Here is a 24,001-nt window from a genome sequence, read left to right on the forward strand (position 1 = left end):
AAATGATCACACCCCACATTATACCCCCCTCTCAACCCCCTCCCAACCCAAAAAATATAAAAAAAAATCTTCGAAACATGGTTAAAAAAATATATAAATATATTTATTTACTTTATTTTTGAAGGACCGTCCAAACTTCCCACCCAAGCAATTGCAATCAAACTTTAAATAAAATCTTATTAGTTTGTTTTATGTCTTTACAAATGTCCAATAGATTGTGGAAAATATACCTGAACTATTACCTTGACCTTATTGAATAATTTGAATATTACCCCATGATGGCTTACGTTATACTGTCAAGCACTCGAATAGTCGAGGGCGCTGTCCTCTGACAGCTCTTGTTGGGACAGTGCTTAAACCTAAATGAAAGTTAATGTTGTCCCCAACAATTCTGAATTTCTTTCCACTGGCAATGGAATCAATTAATTCAGTATTAAAATGTCCCGATATCTGATCCATTGTATACAACATGCCTGAATGGCTCAGAGTGACACCCAAAGGTTGAAGTCTGTCATACACCTACAATGATCAAACATTTTTGTCTATAATTCATTTGATTTTTTTTTAAATATTACCTTAAATAAATCAACTAAATGGGTTTGAAAAGCTAAACCAAACACATTTAGGTAATACTTCATATATTTCCATTTATCTGAAAGGCATTCTGTTAAGTGAAATTATATAAGGATACATTATATACAAATGTATATAGTGAATAATTCATAATTTACAACACCTGTTTCAAGTCGGTGCGCTTAACTTACTATAGGAACAATTAGTTTAAAGGCTCATAGAAACATCACATTTCAGAAAATAGTAGAATGAACTAGCCAATGAAAAATCTTATACTTGGTTTTGCTTCATTTTAGAAAAATTCCATTGGTTTTTCTCTACAATTTGGTCAAAAGGTGATTGTCATTAAATGTAAGTAATATTAAAACAAGATTGAAGCAATAACTTTCAGCTTTAACTAATTCAGTGTGTTTGGTTTTTGAAGTTCTATAATACTTTAAGGATAAATAACAAATAAACATAACCGAAGTATAAACAAATAACAACAAACTAACAGTCACGAGGTACATTTTTTTATTTCTTATTTATGACATATGCCGTGTAGAACCACGTTTTGGTAAATTGAAAAAAAAAATCAAAAAATGTTTCATATTCGCAAATTTTCGTTTTAGCAATGATATTTGTGAGGAAATAGTAATACTGAACATTTACCATGCTCTAAAATATTCATTATATGCATCTTTTGACAATTTGAAAACTTTGGAATTATAAAGCGTTGCAACGCGAAACGATTGAATAATTTGGAAAGTTCTGTTGTTGTCATTATAGTTTGGGAAACTAAGAGGATTGCTTATTTCATTAAAAAAATACATCCGCTCATAGCATGAGCATGGTTGGTCGAGTGGTCTAGGCGGGAGACTTTTTACTCCAGGACCTCAGGGGTCAGTGGTTCGAGTCCAGTTGAGGCTTACTTTTTTCCTTTTTTTAATTGTATTCTTGTTGTTTTTTACTGGAGATTTTTAGGTCCAATGTTTAAATTTATCAATATAAAGCATTTAATGACAAGCTTCAATACATGTCAAACAATGTGAAAAGGCCCCTTTAAAATTTCTATTGTTTGGAGATCCCTGACTGACTCATGAAATTGCATGACAGGACCAATTTTTTTTTGCTTCTATATAAGGCTAAAAATGATTTATTAGTTAAGAATTACAAACCCTGAGAATCCTGCTGGGAAATTCACTTTTGACATCAAATTTAACACATTTTTACGTAAGGTATATTAATGAAATTTAAATGGTGTTCTAATTACATATAGAACTACAATTATTCAAAAATTGAAACGAAATGGACAAGAAATAAGAATATTTTTTTGCAAGATTTGTAAACTTATTCCTGATTGTGTTAAGGGTAGAATTAAAACAAAAGGGCCATAATGGCCCTATATCGCTCACTTTAGTACAGGAAGCCAATATTTGTCAATGGCATAGTGACCTAGTTTTTGACCCCTGATGACCCGTCTTTGAACTTGACCTACAATTCCTCCAAACAATCATCCTGACCAAGTTTCTCGATCTATGAGCAGAAAACAAAACAAAGGGGAGTTAAAAGAAGAAGGACGGACAACAGACATTCATCGATCCTATGAGCTCATCTGAGCTCAGGTGAGCTAAAACATCAAGGACCTTAAGAGCCTGGGTCAGCGCTATTAAATAGATGTTCCAAAAGATTTATTTAATTTCCAAACAAAACATGTGTCATGAACAGTAACATAAACATTCAAATGCCCAATTTCACAAACTTGAGGTTAAGAAAATAGTACACAATTTAATGTTTAATACTGTTTTTTTTATCAAATTGCAAGAAACTATACATTTATATTGCTAATTTCTGGCTAAGAAAGATTTGTTTTTAATACCTAGTATGTTTTTTACTGTATGTGTATTTAGATATTGTGAAATATTTAAAACATATAAAGATATATTTAAAATACATACACTGAATATTTTATAAAACAAACATTCATTCACAGCTGAGTTTGGCAACTCTTTAATGAAATTTTCTATTGAGTTACTCATAAAATGATTAAATATAAATTGCACACTTTACAATATTCCATTCTATAAACAAGGTGTTAATTCATATTTTGTGTTTTTGGGCTTAAACAAAACATTTGAAGAAAAAAAGAAACACAGTTGAAACTAAATGTAATTTTGGGCATCTTTGTTCTTTAGCTAAAGTCATTGCGATTATCTTTTGAACTAACGAGTTGTAACGACAACTCCTGGTATCCTGTATTCATCAACATTCCAAACACAGTAGATATGACCAGTATTAGTCTCTGTACAGATTTTGTATTCCCTATCTTAGAGGTTGGTAGAGACACAGCCAAGAGAACATCAGCTAGCAGTGGCTGTTGCTCTAATAGTTCATCAATGAGTTCATGCCATTTAAATTCAGCCAGGTCACAGAAATCCTTTTGGGCTAAAACACTGTCCTTGCTGTAGCATTCTTTTGCTGCATATTCAATTTCATTTAAAAGTTCTACAACGATACTTCCTCTCAATGAAGAAGACAATATATGCACTGCAACTTCTCTTGGAGAGCTGGAACCTGATTGAAGCAAAAAAAGGTAAAATAAAAACACAAAACAGAAATAATAATATATGATAATATTGCTTGATAAATCTTTTTTTTCTTTAAAAGAAACGACAATATAATGTTATTTTAGCAAACATTAATAATCTATGTTTCTATATCATAGACTTCTTAAAAAGTGTTTTATACATTATTAGTAGTCATTTCAAAAAAATTATTTGTTTAAATTGACTAAAAATTAGTCATAAATTTTACAAAAACAAAATATCTGATTGATAGCCGTTTTAGATTTTTTATTTTATAAAATCACCCACCCCTTTACTACATTTATCATCTCCCACTGTTTCTGTTGTGTACATATGTACAGCTTATGACATATGGTAATGATTGTTTTCTAAATTCAATTTAATAAGCATGGTTCATATGACATTGTATTATACCTGAATATTAAATTGAGTGCTCTGCCAGTAAAATAAGGAAAATATACTAATGTTATTACTGTTTAAGAATCATTATGTACCTGTTCTGTTTTTTCCACCAAACATGTTGTTCATGGCAATTGCACACTTGTTCCAGAAACTGTTTTCTGACTCGCCATATTTTCGTAATTTCTGACTGTATTCTTTCAGATAAGATTTCTCTTCGATGGACCATTTGTTGTGTCTGGTTTTTTCATCCTAGATCAGTGATGAAACATGAAAAATTGAGTGTTTAATGGCAAAGCTTGAAAAAGGATTGATGGGCTTGTGCAGAAATAGTTTATATGAATGAAGAGTGGTTTATTTGATCTTTGAATTAAAATTTTAGCCCATGTCCTAATGCAAAGAACTTAATATTAATGGCAAAAATATAATATGCACACAACAAGACAGTGTTCTATTAAGCAAGCCTGTGTTTAACAAATATTAAATCCATAGTAAATATACCAAATGTTGGTACTTACAACAAATTTTACAATTGGTTGAAGAGATTTCACAATTATAAAAATACAATTGAATTATTATAGAAAAGAAAGTAGTACTAGAAAGTGAAAAATAATCACAAGTTTAATCCTTTTATGTTCATGTTTAGGTGTTTTTCTTGTGGGAGTTGATATTGCCCTCTTGCTTCCTCGTTTATGAGGGGAACTTGAGTTTTTTTGGGCACAGGCACTGTTTGTGTGATCTGGGCCAGACCTACTCTCAATTACTTGGAACCAAGTATGATCCATCTGAAATATGATTAATGATTTGAATTATGAGTTATGAATAACTTTGTCTTGAAAACCACGAACCATTTTTAATGGAGTTTAGAAAAGATATTTAGAAGCATTTTGCTAATCTGGGAAAAGCAGGTCTGAAATTCTGACTGTGGTGAACCTGGAAAAAGGCATGAATACATAAAAATGCATTACTACTGTTAATCAAAGATAACCACACCGCAACGCTTTCATATTTGTCACACTACTCGAAAATACATCACAAATACAGTATGTTACAAATTTACTCAAACATCCGAAATTACACTATCTGTGTACTTGTCCGAAACATACTCAGGTTATGGAACATTAATTAACTCTAATATGCGGAAGAACTCGAAAAAAAGGAAGAACGTTTACAGAATGAAATATATGCATTTCGATTGAAAAATGAATGATAACCCGTTGAGCCACATTTGTAAATATTTGGTTAACTCAATTATCATCGCGTCGACCATGATTCCGCCAATGCCAGGCTTCTATTTGTTTACAGTGGAAGCTCGGAACCAGAATATATGCGTACATAATATTTACACATGTTACGCACAATTTGATTGGCTGACTAACTCGTGGCCACGAGTTAGCTATGTCGGGATCTCGAGATGACGAAAATGCTCTCCTCTTTTATTAAATGCACTCTGCCTTTTTTTCTGCACCGCTCTTTTTTTAATTGTACGCCGCTTTTATTTAATTTTGCACTCCTCTTTTTTCTATCGCGTGGCCACGACATAGCTAACTCGTGGCCACGAGATAGATCAAAGTACTGACAGTACTGGTGTGACGATGCTTTTGAAGATGATTGATATAAAAGAATCTATTTAATTTTATCTACATCACCACAATTGTATATGAAGGTACGAACGTTTTGGGTAGGAAAAAAATGGTTACGAACATTTTGGGTACACAAATTGTGCAAAAAAAATGGGTTGAAAAAAGATTTGGTTACGAAAAAAAAAATTGGGTAGGAAAAAAAATTGGGTACGACAAAAATTGGGTACGAGCAAAAATAAGGTACGAAAAAAATTGGGTTCGAAAAATGTAGGGTACGAAAAAAAATGGGGGTACAGGGAAGTAGTATCCGTCGGGAATTTGATCCATTCAGCGAAACTGGGAGGCGGGTTACATTCTCGATCAAATATAACAAGAAATATCTTCAAGATATTCGACGTGTATTTTCTGTACCACTTATCTTAAAAAAACGTTATGTTACAGTTAAATGTTTGTGGGTTATAACATAACGTTTCAGCATATAAATTCAAAACTTGACATGCTCTTTAATTTCACCATGCTCTTTAATTTCACATGTTTATCATACCAAACTTTATATGTCGTTGTTTCCTTTCCTAAGTTAATGATGCTGTACGGACGTTATTTCACATGCCTATGTGCATGAACATATAATTTTTATCTTTTGATTATTATTTTTCTTTAGTTCAATAAGCTTAGGCATGTTTGTTCGTTAAGTACAGCAATAATTTCATGATGATTCCGGAAAGTAGGTATGAGCACATAGTCGTAAGAGCACTTGAATACGTGAGTTCGCCTATGGTAAGGTTAACTAAATCTCCGCGATATGACCTAATATGTGTTTAAAACAGCAAACAATATCCAACAAACGAATGAATAATCAAACATAGTGTGTGTACTGATGTGGCTCTGTAATTTCTGTTTGAAAAGTTTATTAAATATGCAAAATGAGAAAGCACGCATAAGAGCGAGTTTCTCAGATGTCACATGGCTATTATGCTGTTTATATACCAACGTTTACAATTGGCAGGTTCGAAATAATTCGTTTTCTTTACACTCATGATCGCGTTGAAAGTTAATAATACACGTTTTATTTCGCAATTTATTTACTGAATCACGACAAATGTCAAATACAATACAGAAAATGCATAGTTGTTTCATTGATCTACAAACATATAATGAATTGAATATAACTGATTAAAAATTAACGTTTTCAAACTATTATAAAATCTTTTTCACAGAATATGCTGTCCTATTTATAGCTGAGCTTCCTATACCTTTATCAATGATAATAAGCGAGGTATGCCGATTAGAAAAATCGAGCTATCTCAATCGGACTGGCTCGGTCTTTAACATAGGTCGCCATTGTGAAGATTTTTTTATGGTATGATACCTTAGACGAGCTGCTTAGCAGCATCGTCAAAAATGATTTCAGTAAAGTCTATCATTCATATGCATCAATTTTGTAAATATCAATATAAGTATACTACATGAAAACATTTTTGAAACAAGGGCTGTTTGTAAAACATGCATGCACCCCATATGGGCTGTCAGTTGTAGTGGCAGCCATTGTGTGAATACGTTTTTGGAACTGAGACCTTTACCTTTGACCTAGTGACCTGAAAATCAATAGGGGTCATTTGCGAGTCATGATCAATGTACCTATGAAGTTTCATGATCCTAAGCGTAAGCTTTCTTGTGTTATCATCCGGAAAACATTTTACTCTGTCAAGTCACCGTGACCTTGACCTTTGACCTAGTGACCTGAAAGTCAATAGGGGTCATTTGCGAGTCATGATCAATGTACCTAAGAAGTTTCATTATCATAGGCGTAAGCATTCTTGAGTTATCATCCGGAAACCATTTTTCAAAGTTGAGTCACTGTGACCATGACCTTTGACCTAGTGACCTGAAAATCATTAGGGGTCATCTGCGAGTCATGATCAATGTATCTATGAAGTTTCATGATCCTAGGCCTAAGCGTTCTTGAGTTATCATCCGGAAACCATCTGGTGGACGGACCAACGGACGGACTGAGCGACATGTGCTAAACAATATACCCCGAACAAGCCACAAAGGAAATGCAGCATAACACATTCTTAAAGTATAAGACATCTGTGCAATGATATCTTTTCTTCAAATGGTAAGATGAACAAACAAGAGGGCCTGAAAGGCCCAAAGTCGTTCACCTGAGATAACAAGATATTATTGGGACAAATATTGTGACCAAAATTCTTGAAGATCGGAAAATAAATGTGACCTCTCCGGTGTTAACAATGTTTTACAATAGCAATATAAGGAAAAATGCCCCACCTCCTGGCAGCCATGTTTTTCAACCAATTATAACCATTTACGAACTGATCCAAGATATCATTGAGACTTATATTCTGGCCAAATTTTATGAAGATTTGAATATAAACGTGACATCCAGCATTCTTGAGTTATCATCCGGAAACCATCTGGTGGACGGACATACGGACCGACATGTGCAAAACAATATACCCCCTCTTCTTCGAAGGGGGGCATACTAATACAGTAGAATGAACCAACAAGGGAGGCAACTTGTTATGTCACAATTTGGCAGTGTATAAAAAGTGGTACTTAATTATCTCGCTAAACATGGGTCTAAATTACGTTTAAAAGCTATTTTCTGATTGGATTAAACAGTCCAAAATCATCCAATAAATAAAGTCGAGATATTTATCTTGCGGAACATGCAATGCCATGCCGCATGCAAGCTATTTATAAAGTAAATATCGTAAATCAAAAAGTTTGTTATGTTTTTTTCGCGGTCATAGACAATGTTCCTGGCTGAAAACGATGCAATATTACTTGTAAATCATTCATGCATTAGTTTTTAGCAAGAAAGAGGTAGAATATTAGTGTAAAACATTTTTTTTTATTTAAACTTGTGTCTGCTACAATTTAATGAGTGGTTACGGAAATTACCGATTGTACAGATGTATCGACAGACATATGCAAAACGAAAGAATAGCTTGCACATTTCAAGATCATCAGCCTTGAAATAACGTATTTATCAAATGAGAATCGAAATTATTAAAATATAAACCAGTAATGTTTATTAACACCAAAATCTTTGGGCACAACCATCATATTTTTGGAAACCGTGACGTATTGTTTTTCAGAAACCGACGATCGGTAATTTCTATAACCATATGGAAAATTTCATCACTGACAAGTTTCGTTTCTAATGTTTTTCTCAAATATTCTACCACAAAATTATAGTATACCATTACACAAATGAATGACAAGTAATAATTACTTGATTTTGGGGAGGGGCACTGTCTTAAAATGCTAAAAAAAGCATAAAGGCTAAACTTAAGTGCATACAATATTGAAAAATAAATAATAATTCAAGTGTAGACAGGTGTTCGTTTTATCCGATATATTCATTCATCCACATTGCTCAGACACTCAATTATAATGGAAATTATTACGAATATCTGACAAAAACTTGCATTATTTATTTTTATCTTTAAACTTCCATTTCATAAATGTTTTTTTGATAAAGGTCGTCAATTATTAATTGTATATAGATTTCTCTATAGTCTGAAAAACATTTAGGCAAATATTTTTCATGTAAGATAAAATGCAAATAATTAATTAAATATTCCCTTTTAATCAGTATGTTGGTTTATCGGTCAATAACAATATCACTTTGAACATTGAATTATTTAAAAGTTATAACAAACATTAAATGCTCTCCGAACAAATGATTCATAACACATATAACAGATTGATAGGAAGATATGAACAAATCAAGGTTGCTAGGTTGCCCGCCTAGAATGGTCCTGTTAGTATGGAAGTACTTGATATATAAATTTATTAGGCTGTCGGTGTTATAAAGACATAAAATATTTTATGAATGTCTCAAAGCGTAGAATTATTTTGCATTTAGTAAAAGAAAGGCAACATATAACCCTTAAGTGGCTGACAACAACTTGTGGCTGAATACGACTAAAAAGAAGCATTATGCTTCTTGAAAATAAAAGTAAACATCATTATATATGAACTTTCTTATCAAAAGTGTTATTTTTGTGAATAGGGGAAATACATTTTCAAGAATAAACAATATAATTATAAATGTTTTGGCGAAGTGCATTATAGTATTATCATAGAACCAGTTTTGGTCTAAAAATCCAGTAACATTTTTTTAATTTCATAACCCCTTGTTGCAAAAAAAAAAATCATGAAAAATATAATTTTAAGAGTAACCTATTAAAATAAAATAAAAAATGCTTTATTAGACCCTAGATATTATTTTTGCAATCATTTTTAATCAATTACAAATGTTTAAAAAAAAATTGTTTCATGCTGCTCATGGTACCAGTTTTTGTCGAAAATTAATTACATTTTTTAAAAATGCGTTACCCCTTGTTGCCAAAAAATTCATAAAAAATATAATTTTCAAAGATATCCTTTAAAACAAAAAGAAAATGCCTTCTTAAACCTTAAATATTATTCCTTTAAGCATTTTACATCAATAATTATTTATGTTTGAAAAAATTATTGGTTCATGCTAAATACTGTTTGATATACTGTAAATAATGTAACTACACATCCAAGTTGTGAGTCCATCAAACTATTGCAACCGAAACACCTGGTGTGCCAAGGCACCAGCCGAAGTCAAATGCCTTTTGACTTAGTGCATTTTACTATTTATATTTTTATGCATTTGTATATGTTTGAAAAAATGTATAATCTTAAATGACATCTTCTGACCATGCATGTCCTAGATTTCAAAATCCAGGCCCTGGTCTGACACATTGGTAACATTAACGTTAAACTGTTACCAGGCTTCTGAATTTAATTAGCCAGGTCACAGGAAAAGGGCAGTCTAATCAGTATCCAATTAAACTATTTGTCATTGTCAGAAAACCGCTCTAAAGCAAACAGATTGCATGCAACTGCAGGCTGAACTGGATCTAAACTGGCCACAATCGCCTTAATGTCTCTTTTACTGGGATACAGTTCATTTAACTTTAAAGAGATCTTTTCACGTTTTGGTAAATTGACAAAAATTGAAAACAGTTGTATCGGATTCGCAAATTTTTGTTTAAGTTATGTTACTTTTAGGAAACAGTATTACTGAACATTTACCATGGTCTAATATAGCGATTATATGCATCTTTTAACGATTTAAAAATTATAAAGCGTTGCAACGCGAAACGATTGCATAATTTGGAGAGTTATGTTGTTGTTGTTTAATTGTGTGAAACTACGAAGATTGCTTATATTAGGTATAAAATACGTCAATCATTTATACTTGGCAGAAAAGTCGAGCAGGCTAATGCGTTTTTACTCCAGGACTAAGGTGGTCACTGGTTCAAGCCCTGTGGCGGACTACTTTTTTTTAAAGAATTTTATTCTGGATTTTTAACTGGAGCTTTTAAGATCCAATGTTTACATTTATCAATATAAAGCATTTAATGACTAACTTCAAAACATGTTAAAATCTGTGAAAAGGCTTTTTAACATAATATCTACTCCTATAAATATGAGGTCGATATACATGGACTAAACGGTAAATTACGTCTAATTATTTGGACTATGATATCAACTACTTAAATAGAAAGAAGAAAGAATTCATACAAACCAGTAATTTGAGTAAAGAGTTGGTAATCAATGTTGTATTTCAGGACAGCTTGGTGATTTGCAAATTCCATATGAGCTGTTGATATCGGGTATCATAGCCATTCAATAAGTCGCAAAATGCTCGAACAAAATTTATAAAGCAAAATGTGACTTAAATTGATAACTAAAAATACCAGTATCATCAGTATGCCAGTTTTGCCTTGTCAATCTGTCGAGATCCAGAAAGTGCTTCATTTCACATTGAATATATCCTTCGAATTCCATTTATTGTTGCATTACTAAATAGCGAAACAAGCCAATTTAAGCTGTAAGAAAGTTTTGACACGAGTGTTATCAAGTCTCTCATGGGCGAAGTCATTGTTGTAGAAAGTGATCCATTCACATCGAATATATCCTTCGAATTCCATCCATTGTTGTCATTAGCGGAGATTTAGTGAATAAATAATTCATATATCATAAATGACAGCTTCTAAATAGCGAAACAAGCCAATTTATGCAGTAAGAAAGTTTTAAATCGAGACTTTCATGGGGCGGCCATTGTTGAATGTTGAAACACGAACGACAACTCTGCTAGGAGAATCAACGAGCAATCTCCTACGCAGTGGCGTATGCCCAAGGGAAGTAACTGAAAAATCGAGTTATCTCAATCTTTTACATAGGTCGCCATTGTGAATTTTTTTTGATGGTTATCATACCTTAAACGATGCTGTTTCAGCATCGTCAAAAAAAGAGGAGAGCAATTTAAAACAAGTACGTTGGCATAGAGGTGACATTCACATCTCTTTTTTTAAATTGCTCTCCTCTTTTTTCTAGAAAAAGAGGAGTGCAAAACTAAATAAAAGCGGCGTGCAATTAAAAAAAGAGCGGTGCTTCTCTTGTTTTAAATTGCTCTCCTCTTTTTTCTATCTCGTGGCCACGAGTTAGCTATGTCGTGGCCACGAGATAGAAAAAAGAGTAGTGCAAAACATAATAAAAGCGGCGTACAATTAAACAAGAAATATCTTTAAAAAAGATATACGGCGTTGATTGTGGTCGATGTTTATGAACGATCAAAAGTTATCTCTATGAGATAAAAAGTAGCGGATGCCTTTTTTTCTGCGCAGTTGTTAGCTACATCATAAGCAAATCAATTACGGGGTGTTGCGCCAGATTTCGTGGCTTATTTTGCTTTATGTGATATTATTACTCAGATATCTATATTTACAGAATAGAAAAACACAAGAAACATGAAAATAAACGAGTGCATATAGGTCAGCCGGCAATACTCGAATCTTATTTAATTGCATAATTATAGTATAGCGAATTATTGTGGTCATGCTTAATAAACTGGTCTAAATGGATAAATATTTCTAATTAATTTTATCAAAATTGGTCCTTATCATGCAAATTTTGAAACCATATTAAAAATCGATGATTGACATACCACAATAATATCGCCGAATATCTTTATTTAGTATCTTTGTGATCAAAACAGACTTCAAGTGCACAAAGTTTACGAGACGGCGTTTATATAAAGATTTCTGCAACTGACCGCAAACTGACCTTGATACCTTGCGGATTGGAATGCAATGCATTACAGTCACTACGTTATTGTCAGTAAGACACAATGATCGCAACCCCTTTTGCGAACTCCGGTGATGAACTGTATATAAACTCTGACTTTCACAAAATGACCGCGTATTGACCCGAAACCTCGCGGGTTGAAATGCAATGCAAGTAAGTACTAAATATGACAACATAGCCTTTAGTTAAACGCTTTTGCGCTGGTAATTCTCTGAAAATAAAAGGTGAACGCACAAACTGTATTTATGTCGAAAATTGATTGTAAAACTGTTCTATCTATTGGGCCTTTTCATTAGAGATAAAATTGTTTCATGCAGTAAAACAGTGTTACAAAGACGCGGATATGTTTCCAATGTTCTGGTGTTATACTCAAATCAGCCAATGGAATAAATGAAGTGTATTCATTCGTACCTAGCCGCGGGAAATTTTATTTGAGTATTATTGGACACTTACAAAGGTCAAGTCAGGGTGAAAAGCTGGCTTATTCAGCTTACGCCGAAAAAGAGCGGTGCAGAAATAAATTGGCAGAGTGCATTAAATAAAAGAGGAGAACATTTTCGTCATCTCGAGATCCCGACTTAGCTCAGCCAATCAAATTGTTTGTTATGTCAATTTAACGTTTATTCTGGATTACCTGCCCCTTTGTATACAAAGAGTCAGCAGGTACAGACGAAGTTATAGCGGAGGCGATGACAATAGTAAGTAAACTAGCAAATTTTTAAAGGTGGTTCGTTGTGCAAAGTAATTATCTCTTGATCAGTATTATAATTAAGTATTTCAATGGTATGACTCATTTCTCACGGAACGATTGATTTTGTATGAGATTGTTCATTCTTCATAAGTTGAATAGTTTTCGGATAAATAAATGGAAAATGTAATTTCGGATAACATTAATTATATGGAGTAATAGTACCGTCAAAATCCTTATTTTTACCAATGATATGTACATTTTTGGCTTACATAATACAATTTATTCTGTTTAAAAATCGATAATGTATTTGTACATCCATTTAATTTGATTGTTTTATCAATGCTCATTTATAACAAACAACTATATAATAAATTTTACAAGCCACTGCTGATTCTAATAGAACTATTTACACTGTCCTATTGTACTTGCAATTTTTGCCATGATGGCTGAGAGAGCTGAGTTAAAATAATTATTATTGTAAATAATCGGTATTTTTTTTAAATTTTAAATTCAACTGCTAAGCAATTTACATAGTCATAGTACACAAGAGAAAGAGATTATGACACATGCAGGACTAAAACCTGTGATGACCATTATTCTAGCATGCCTACCAAGCGAGCTTAAATCCAGATGCTTGTAATTTTCCTTGGTGGGATGATAATCCTGTGTAACCAAGGTCTAATTATTTAAACTAGCCCTTACACTACACTGCTTTCTTCTTTTTTCAGGTTATCAACAGCCAGTCAGTAACAGATGCATTGCGACAGAGACGTTGTTATCTACGTCTCTGATTGAGAACACAGAATTAAACAACATTTGTCATTATGTAAGCATAATTAAGATCCAATATTAGATATAAAAGTCAACAAAACTATTTGCAGTTTGAGCAATGAGCACAGAATTGAGCATTAAGCACAAAACAAGATAATAGATAATGAAGTTTTGATCTGCTGATGCAAACAATCTGACCTGAGCTTATACAACTTTATTTTGTGCTTTAAGTTCTAATCTGTTCTCTCTGCTCAAACATGACACAAATAATCCTTTTTTTCTGGAGCTGTTTATTACCTATTAACAAAGTTTTCCTAAAACTAGGAAACTAGGAACACTTTTCCTAATATTTTTAGCAAAATGTACATCTTAATATATATATATATATATATATATATATATATATATATATATATATATATATATATATATATATATATATATATATATATATACACACACATTATATTTGCAGCTTACATACAAGAGATCGGCAGAGCATGAAGAAGCCATGTTGATGCCCTGGCCATTCTCTTCTTTAACAAATCAGTCATTGCATCTGCACATATGACCGGAAAAATGAAGGACTATTGTGGAAACTCAACTATCTGCCGAAGAACTTTAGTTAACCAGTATTTTGGTTTTGAAACTAAGGAAGTCTAACAGTTTTCAATTTGTTGTGATTTGTGTAATAATGAACTAGGGATAAAATATGATTTTAGTAAACTGTCACCTAACTTAAAGCATACATATTATTATTACAAGATTCCTTGATTAATTGAATTTTCACATCTTTTTAGGAAAGTCTATCCTCGAATATTTAAAATATCTTAAATATATTTTTGATTGGATTGATTTATTTATCATTTATGTTTGATGAAAATGTATATTCTATGTTGAATTAATGCATATGTGAGTGTTAGTGTGTGTGTATGTTTGTGTGTTTCTGAGGATAGTGCGTATGGGTGAAAATGTGTGAGAATGGTACGGGAGTTGCGTGATTTATGTTTATAAATTAACATTTGTTTGTAAGGATATACCATGTAGTATAAGTTACCCTATAAAGTTATTTTCTGTTCTGTTCTTAATTGTGCTGCTATGCTTATTTTGGTTGAAAAATGATCAAATCTACCTTAAAAAGAACTTACTTATAAATTATTGGCTTTTGACATATTTAAAGAAAGTGTCAATAAAAAAAGATTGGGTGGGGATACAAAAAAGAGGGTCAATCTGGTGACCAGACACAATATTTTTTTGGCCTTATGGGAAACAGTTTAGTAATAAAAATTCATTGTCTATAACAATGTTTTTAAAATTCAAACATTCTATGTAATTTGAATAAAAAGTTCAGAACTATTAAGCATAATAATGTAACCCTATTTTTTAACGTCCAATTTCATAATAACACTTAATTTGGTTCTGAGAAATCCATGTGTGCAGTTCTTCCGTGTTAATCTTCTTTACCGGATTATTAGCTCGACTATTATATATGAAATATATATAGTGGAGCTATCCTACCCACCCCGGCGTCGGCGTTCCCGTTAGCGTGCAAATGTCAAAGTTTTGCGTACCACCCCAAATATTTTCAATGTCCATTGACATATTGCTTTCATATTTTGCATACTTCTTAACCAAATTGACCCCAACCTATAAACAAGAGCAGACAACTATATCAAGCATTTTGTAATAATTATGGCCCTTTTTCCACTTAGAATATGCATATTATTGATAAATCTATGTTAAAGTTTGCGTACCACCCCAAATATTTTCAATGCCCCTTGACATATTGCTTTCATATTTTGCATACTTCTTTACCAAGATGACCCCAACCTATAAACAATAACAGACAACTATATCAAGCATTTTGTAATAATTATGGCCCTTTTTCCACTTAGAATATGCATATTATTGATAAATCTATGTTAAAGTTTGCGTACCACCCCAAACATTTTCAATGTCCCTTGACATATTGCTTTCATATTTTGCATACTTCTTTACCAACATGATCCCAACCTATTAACAAGAGCAGACAACTATATCAAGCATTTTGTTATAAGTATGGCCCTTTTTCCACTTAGAATATGCATATAATTGATAAATCTATGTTAAAGTTTGCGTACCATTCCCAAATATTTTCAAGGTCCCTTGACATATTGCTTTCACATTTTGCATACTTCTTTACCAACATGACCCCAACCTATAAACAAGAGCAGACAACTCTATCAAGCATTTTGTAATAATTATGGCCCTTTTTCCACTTAGAATATGCATATTATTGATAAATCTATATTGAAGTTTGCATACCATCCCAAATATTTTCAATGTCCCTTGACATATTACTTTCATATTTTGCATACTTCTTTACCAACATGACCCCAACCTATAAACAAGAGCAGACAACTGTATCAAGCATTTTGTAAGAATTATGGCACTTTTTTCATTTAGAATATGCATATTATTGATAAATCTATGTTAAAGTTTGCGTACCACCTCAAATATTTCCAATGTTCCTTAACATATTGCTTTCATATTTTGCAAACTTCTTTAACAACATGACCCCAATCTATAAACAAGAGCAGACAACTGTATCAAGCATTTTGTAAGAATTATGGCCCTTTTTTATCTTAGTAACTGAGTATTTTGTTAAATTTTGTGTTTAGATCCACTTGACTTCTAAAGTATCAAAGCTATTGCTTTCAAATTTCAAATATTTTCTTACTATCATGAGGGTACTGTACCTGCCAAGTTCAATTTGACCTTGACCTTTGAATGACCTTGACTGTGAAGGTCAAGAGTAAATTTTAGTTAAATTGCCATTACATCTTTATTTATGATCAGATTTTATTAATACTTTGACAAAACAACACTTACCTGAATACCACAATGGATTCCATCCAAACAATACCCCATGCCCCAACCCAGAATCCCTGCACCCCCCCATTTTTTATTTTTGAAAGATCATCTAATAAATGACCACACCCCACATTATACCCCCTCTCAACCCCCACCCAACCCAAAAAAGAATATTTTTTTCTTTGAAACATGGTTAATATATATATATATATATATATATATATATATATATATATATATATATATATATATATATATATATATATATATATATATATATATATATATATATATATAAGTAAAATGTAATAATCCAGATTGTGAATATTATATAATAAAAGTAAAAACACGTGTCTGGGATTTTAAATATATATTGATTTAAATCAATATATATTTAAAATCCCAGACACGTGTTTTTACTTTTATTATATATATATATATATATATATATATATTTATTTACTTTATTTTTGAAGGACCGTCCAAACTTCCCACCCAAGCAATTGCAATCAAACTTTAAATAAAATCTTTTTAGTTTGTTTTATGTCTTTACAAATGTCCAATAGATTGTGGAAAATATACCTGAACTTTTACCTTGACCTTATTGAATAATTTGAATATTACCCCATGATGGCTTACGTTATACTGTCAAGCACTCGAATAGTCGAGGGCGCTGTCCTCTGACAGCTCTTGTTGGGACAGTGCTTAAACCTAAATGAAAGTTAATGTTGTCCCCAACAATTCTGAATTTCTTTCCACTGGCAATGGAATCAATTTATTCAGTATTAAAATGTCCCGATATCTGATCCATTGTATACAACATGTCTGAATGGCTCAGAGTGACACCCAAAGGTTGAAGTCTGTCATACACCTACAATGATCAAACATTTTTGTCTATAATTCATTTGATTTTTTTTTAATATTACCTTAAATAAATCAACTAAATGGGTTTGAAAAGCTAAACCAAACACATTTAGGTAATACTTCATATATTTCCATTTACCTGAAAGGCATTCTGTTAAGTGAAATTATATAAGGATACATTATATACAAATGTATATAGTGAATAATTCATAATTTACAACACCTGTTTCAAGTCGGTGCGCTTAATTTACTATAGGAACAATTAGTTTAAAGGCTCATAGAAACATCACATTTCAGAAAATTGTAGAATGAATAAGCCAATGAAAAGTCTTATACTTGGTTTTGCTTCATTTTAGAAAAATTCCATTGGTTTTTCTCTACAATTTGGTCAAAAGGTGATTGTCATTAAATTAAAAGTAATATAAAAACAAGATTGAAGCAATAACTTTCAGCTTTAACTAATTCAGTGTGTTTGGTTTTTGAAGTTCTATAATACTTTAAGGATAAATAACAAATAAACATAACCGAAGTATAAACAAATAACAACAAACTAACAGTCACGAGGTACATTTTTTATTTCTTATTTATGACAGACTGTGTAGCAGAGCAATTTATCTTTTATAAGGCTGACCTTAAAGGGGCCTTTTCACGTTTTGGTAAATTGAAAAAAAAAATCAAAAAATGTTTCATATTCGCAAATTTTCGTTTTAGCAATGATATTTGTGAGGAAATAGTTATACTGAACATTTACCATGCTCTAAAATATTCATTATATGCATCTTTTGACAATTTGAAAACCTTGGAATTATAAAGCGTTGCAACGCGAAACGATTGAATACCTTGGAAAGTTCTGTTGTTGTCATTATAGTTTGGGAAACTAAGAGGATTGCTTATTTCATTAAAAAAATACATCCGCTCATAGCATAAGCATGGTTGGTCGAGTGGTCTAGGCGGGAGACTTTTTACTCCAGGACCTCAGGGGTCAGTGGTTCGAGTCCAGTTGAGGCTTACTTTTTTTCCTTTTTTTAATAGTATTCTTGTTGTTTTTTACTGGAGATTTTTAGATCCAATGTTTAAATTTATCAATATAAAGCATTTAATGACAAGCTTCAATACATGTCAAAATCTGTGAAAGGGCCCCTTTAAAATTTCTATTGTTTGGAGATCCCTGACTGACTCATGAAATTGACAGGACCAATTTTTTTTGCTTCTATATAATGATTTATTAGTAAAGAATTACAAACCCTGAGAATCCTGCTGGGAAATTCACTTTTGACATCAAATTTAACACATTTTTACGTAAGGTATATTAATGAAATTTAAATGGTGTTCTAATTACATATAGAACTACAATTATTCAAAAATTGAAACGAAATGGACAAGAAATAAGAATATTTTTTTTGCAAGATTTGTAAACTTATTCCTGATTGTGTTAAGGGTAGAATTAAAACAAAAGGGCCATAATGGCCCTATATCGCTCACCTTAGTACAGGTAGCCAATATTTGTCAATGGCATAGTGACCTAGTTTTTGACCCCTGATGACCCGTCTTTGAACTTGACCTACAATTCCTTCAAACAATCATCCTGACCAAGTTTCTCGATCTATGAGCAGAAAAAAAACCCCAAAGGGGAGTTAAAAGAAGAAGGACGGGGACAACAGACATTCATCGATCCTATGAGCTCATCTGAGCTCAGGTGAGCTAAAACATCAAGGACCTTAAGAGCCTGGGTCAGCGCTATTAAAAAGATGTTCCAAAAGATTTATTTAATTTCCAAACAAAACATGTGTCATGAACAGTAACATAAACATTCAAATGCCCAATTTCACAAACTTGAGGGTAAGAAAATAGTACACAATTTAATGTTTAATACTGTTTTTGTTTTAATCAAATTGCAAAAAACTATACATGTATATTGCTAATTTCTGGCTAAGAAAGATTTTTTTTTGTATACCTGGTATGTTTTTTACTGTATGTGTATTTAGATATTGTGAAATATTTAAAACATATAAAGATATATTTAAAATGCATACATTAAATATTTTATAAAACAAACATTCATTCACAGCTGAGTTTGGCAACTCTTTAATGAAATTTTCTCTTGAGTTACTCATAAAATGATTAAATATAAATTGCACACTTTACAATATTCCATTCTATAAACAAGGTGTTAAGTCATATTTTGTGTTTTTGGGCTTTAACAAAACATTTGAAGAAAAAAAGAAACACAGTTGAAACTAAATGTAATTTTGGGCATGTTTGTTCTTTAGCTAAAGTCATTGCGATATTCTTTTGAACTAACGAGTTGTACCGACAACTCCTGGTATCCTGTATTCATCAACATTCCAAACACAGTAGATATGACCAGTATTAGTCTCTGAACAGATTTTGTATTCCCTATCTTAGAGGTTGGTAGGAACACAGCCAAGAGAACATCAGCTAGCAGTGGCTGTTGCTCTAATAGTTCATCAATGAGTTCATGCCATTTAAATTCAGCCAGGTCACAGAAATCCTTTTGGGCTAAAACACTGTCCTTGTTGTAGCATTGTTTTGCTGCATATTCAATTTCATTTAAAAGTTCTACAACGATACTTCCTCTCAATGAAGAAGACAATATTTTATTAAGCAAGCCTATGTTTAACAAATATTAAATCCATAGTATATATACTAAATGTTGGTACTTAATAAGTGATATATACCAAATGTTGGTACTAAATAAGTGATATATTGTGTTTTCAACAAATTTTACAATTGGTTGAAGGGATTTCACAATTATAAAAATACAATTGAATTATTATAGAAAAGAAAGTTGTACTAGAAAGTGAAAAATAATCACCAGTTTAATCCTTTTATGTTCATGTTTAGGTGTTTTTCTTGTGGGAGTTGATAAATTGCCCTCTTGCTTCCTCGTTTATGAGGGGTACTTGATTTTTTGGGCACAGGCACTGTATGTGTGATCTGGGCCAGACTTACTCTCAATTACTTGGAACCAAGTATGATCCATCTGAAAAATGATTAATAATTATGAATTATGAATAACTTTGTCTTGAAAACCACGAACCATTTTTAATGGAGTTTAGAAAAGATATTTAGAAGCATTTTGCTAATCTGGGAAAAGCAGGTCTGAAATTCTGACTGTGGTGAACCTGGAAAAAGGCATGAATACATAAAAATGCATTACTACTGTTAATCAAAGATAACCACACCGCAATGCTTTCATATTTGTAAGACAACTCAAAAATACATCACAAATACAGTATGTTACAAATTTACTCAAACATCCGAAATTACACTATCTGTGTACTTGTCCGAAACATACTCAGGTTATGGAACATAAATTAACTCTAATATGCGGAATAACTCGAAAAAAATAACGCTTATAGAATGAAATATATGCATTTCGATTGAAAAGTCAATGATACCCCGACGAGCCACATTTGTAAATATTTGGTTAACTCACCATTATCATCGCGTCGACCAATTTGATTGGCTGACTAACTCGTGGCCACGAGTTAGCTATGTCGGGATCTCGAGATGACGAAATGCTCTTCTCTTTTATTTAATGCACTCTGCCTTTTTTCTGCACCGCTCATTTTTTTAATTGTACGCCGCTTTTATTTAGTTTTGTACTCCTCTTTTTTCTATCTCGTGGCCTCGACATAGCTAACTCGTGGCCTAGTCAATATAAATTGCCGCCTAAGAGTCTTTTGATGATTTTTGCTTTGGCAGACTCTATTAATTCTGAACGCGAATTATTTCAGCTAACTCGTGGCCACGAGATAGAAAAAAGAGGAGAGCAATTTAAAAGAAGAAAAGCAACGCTCTCTTTTTTTAATTGCACGCCGCTTTAATTTAGTTTTGCACTCCTCTTTTTCTAGAAAAAAGAGGAGAGCAATTTAAAAAAAGAGAAGTGAATGTCACCTCTATGCCACCGTAAACAAGAGAAGCACCGCTCTTTTTTTAATTGCACGCCGCTTTTATTTAGTTTTGCACTCCTCTTTGTCTAGAAAAAAAGAGGAGAGCAATTTAGAAAAAGAGAAGTGAATGTCACCTCTATGCCACCGTACTGAGGTGGCTTGACTGTTCTGCCCGATCTAGTGACATATTAAGCGCATTCGGCATACATACCCGTGTAAAATTGTTTTGCTTACCCTATGTAACCCGAGTAACTCGGGTAACGGATTTAGTCCGAACGCTTATGGAGTAAACTACACTCGCAAACCACGACAGTAGAAAGATAAATAAATAGTTTTTATCAAGTAAAGTCACGCTTGCTAGATTTTCATCCAAATAATAACATTATTTCATATTTTATCTACCTGTTTCCTTTCTCGTCAACCAGGTCAGCCATTTTCCCGCTTCTTGTTGGAAGAAGAAGTATATTCGGACAGTCTTACCCGGCTTCCCGGCTCCGTGAGGTGGGTAGCAATCGAGTGACTCGCGCACCATAACCAGGGTAACACGAGTAATACTCGAGCATTACCCGGGTTAACTCGTGTTAGCTCGAGTTAGTATGCCGAACGCGCTCATTGTTTCCCTGCCTGTATTCGGCTGCTACTATCATTTGGTACCGATGCTTGTTGTTGTTGTTGTTGCTGCTGCTGTTGTTGTATGTTATTATTTGGGATGTTGTTGGGATTGTCACTGAAAATATGCAATGGGTTTTTATTTGTTTTTAACAAATGGCCACGATTTCGCCTATAAACACCACCATCTTCAGTTTCAACAATGTATGACCTGTCATGCATTTGTTTTCTTACGATAGCAGGTTTCCAACGTTTGGCTTGTTGGATTCTGACAGTTTCTCCCTGTGATAAATGTTTAAGTGATTTTGCTTGTTTGTCGTATCTTGCCTTTGAAATATTTTGTGATTTTGACGTCTTATCTTTGATCCGTTTGTGATTTTGTTCTTTTGGCTCCAGATGTTTTTGTGTTACTGGCAATATGGATCTTGTTTCCCTACTCATGAGTAATTAATCAGGTGACTGTCCACAAGCAAGTGGAGAATTTCTGTACTCGAGAATTGCAAGATAATGATCTCGATTGGCTTAAATTTTATAACTTCATTTACCAGCACTTTAATAAATCAGGTCATAGCGTAACAAATATTTCAATTCAACCTGTGGAGCAACTTATTTTTAATAATAGTACTTCAAGTCAGTGCCAATTAAAAGCAAGGTGCATGTCAGAATTTGAATGGATTAAACGTTTGCAATCAGCTTACCCACTTGGATTAAATGATAATATTCTAAATGTTGGAACAATTTCTAAAAATAAATCGATTAATTCATTTTCTCTGTTTAGTAAACGTCTAAGACATAAACGTTCACATGGCATTAGGAAAAATGGTAACTTAAGGCGTAAATTTAAACGTCTGCTTTCTTTAAATGATTGCTGCACTGTATTACAAAATGGGGGTAAACATAAATTACTAAGTGCACTTTGCTCTCTTTCTGTTTCTTCGTTGGCGCATATTGATAAGGAATGTAAACTTATTTTATTTCAATCTGACCCTCTATATGAATGTGCTTGTATTATTGAATCTTTCACTGACTACTATCTTAAACCTTTTATTGAAAATGTACTTAACAAAACTAGAAATCGTATCAAAATTGAGTTTTGTAACAAAGGTCTTGATTTAATTGACCTTCCTAAAATATTCAATGATAAAAATGTACGTCGGTTGATTCCCCCTTATTTCCGCAATACTGAATCACCACTTATTTGCTACAAATAAAGTAAACCTGTAAGAAGTATCGTTTTTAATTATAATTCTATTTCCACAGATATAAATGTAATAAGAAATTGTCCTACATTATGTGACTGTACTAGTTCTAAATATATATATGGTCCAGTTGGACATGTTATAACTGGGGACCTTAATTTCATTCAAAATAAAAACCTTAGAAATTTGCTACGCAGAAGCCCTAAGTACAGACTGCCTATTCCTGTTGATTTTGATGACTGCATTAAGAATATCGTAGCATCCTTACATGATTATTGCACTAAATGGTGCAGGAAGGAAAATGCTGAAATTACTGCACTCAATGATTGGAAAACAAAAATATTTAGTATGGCCATGAATAAAATATGTTTTTATGATACACATCCTTTGGCCCTACCACATTCACCTAAATTTAATAAACAAAATCTCTGTAAATTGCTTGAAGACTTAAAATCTAAATTCGTCTTAGTTCCTGCTGAAAAGGCTGCTAATAATGTTATCATAATATGACGAGTGTTTTATGTTCAAACTATTTCACAAGAACTTTCACAAACTACATCATATTGTGAGTACAATAAGCAACCTAATGAAATTATTACCGACCATATTGCCCAATGCATTAAGTTAAATGTAATAGTCAATATTACTGACAAGAAATTGCCATCACTTTACTGGATACCTAAATTACATAAGACGCCATATAAAAGTCGTTTTATCGCTAATTCAGTGTCTTGTACCACCAAACAATTATCAGTGTATCTTACATCTGCATTGAGTGCTATTAGATATCATATAGCTAAATTTTGTAATAAAGTTTATGAAA

General features: G+C 32.4%; 1 protein-coding gene and 1 long non-coding RNA gene across 3 annotated transcripts; one reads left to right on the forward strand and one right to left on the reverse strand.

Moving 5' to 3' along the window:
• Positions 1 to 1,138: 1,138 nt before the first annotated feature.
• On the reverse strand, positions 1,139 to 20,927 carry LOC127865230 (uncharacterized). Its single transcript, XM_052405246.1, has 4 exons — positions 20,876 to 20,927; positions 4,154 to 4,321; positions 3,632 to 3,788; positions 1,139 to 3,126 (listed from the first exon to the last, which is right to left on the reverse strand). Exons 1-4 carry the CDS (start codon positions 20,888 to 20,890, stop codon positions 2,744 to 2,746), a joined length of 723 nt encoding a protein of 240 aa, XP_052261206.1. The 5' UTR covers positions 20,891 to 20,927; the 3' UTR covers positions 1,139 to 2,743.
• Positions 12,908 to 14,994, forward strand: LOC127865278 (uncharacterized). Of its 2 annotated transcripts, none has more exons than XR_008042567.1 (3): positions 12,908 to 12,972; positions 13,694 to 13,791; positions 14,212 to 14,994. It is a non-coding gene; the product is annotated as an uncharacterized LOC127865278 (long non-coding RNA). The 2 variants fall into 2 exon arrangements; XR_008042568.1 differs by having other exon boundaries at positions 12,930 to 13,015.
• Positions 20,928 to 24,001: the final 3,074 nt, after the last annotated feature.

The sequence above is a fragment of the Dreissena polymorpha genome, chromosome 1, assembly GCF_020536995.1.
Source record: "Dreissena polymorpha isolate Duluth1 chromosome 1, UMN_Dpol_1.0, whole genome shotgun sequence".
In the NCBI taxonomy this organism is placed as follows: Eukaryota; Metazoa; Mollusca; class Bivalvia; order Myida; family Dreissenidae; genus Dreissena; species Dreissena polymorpha.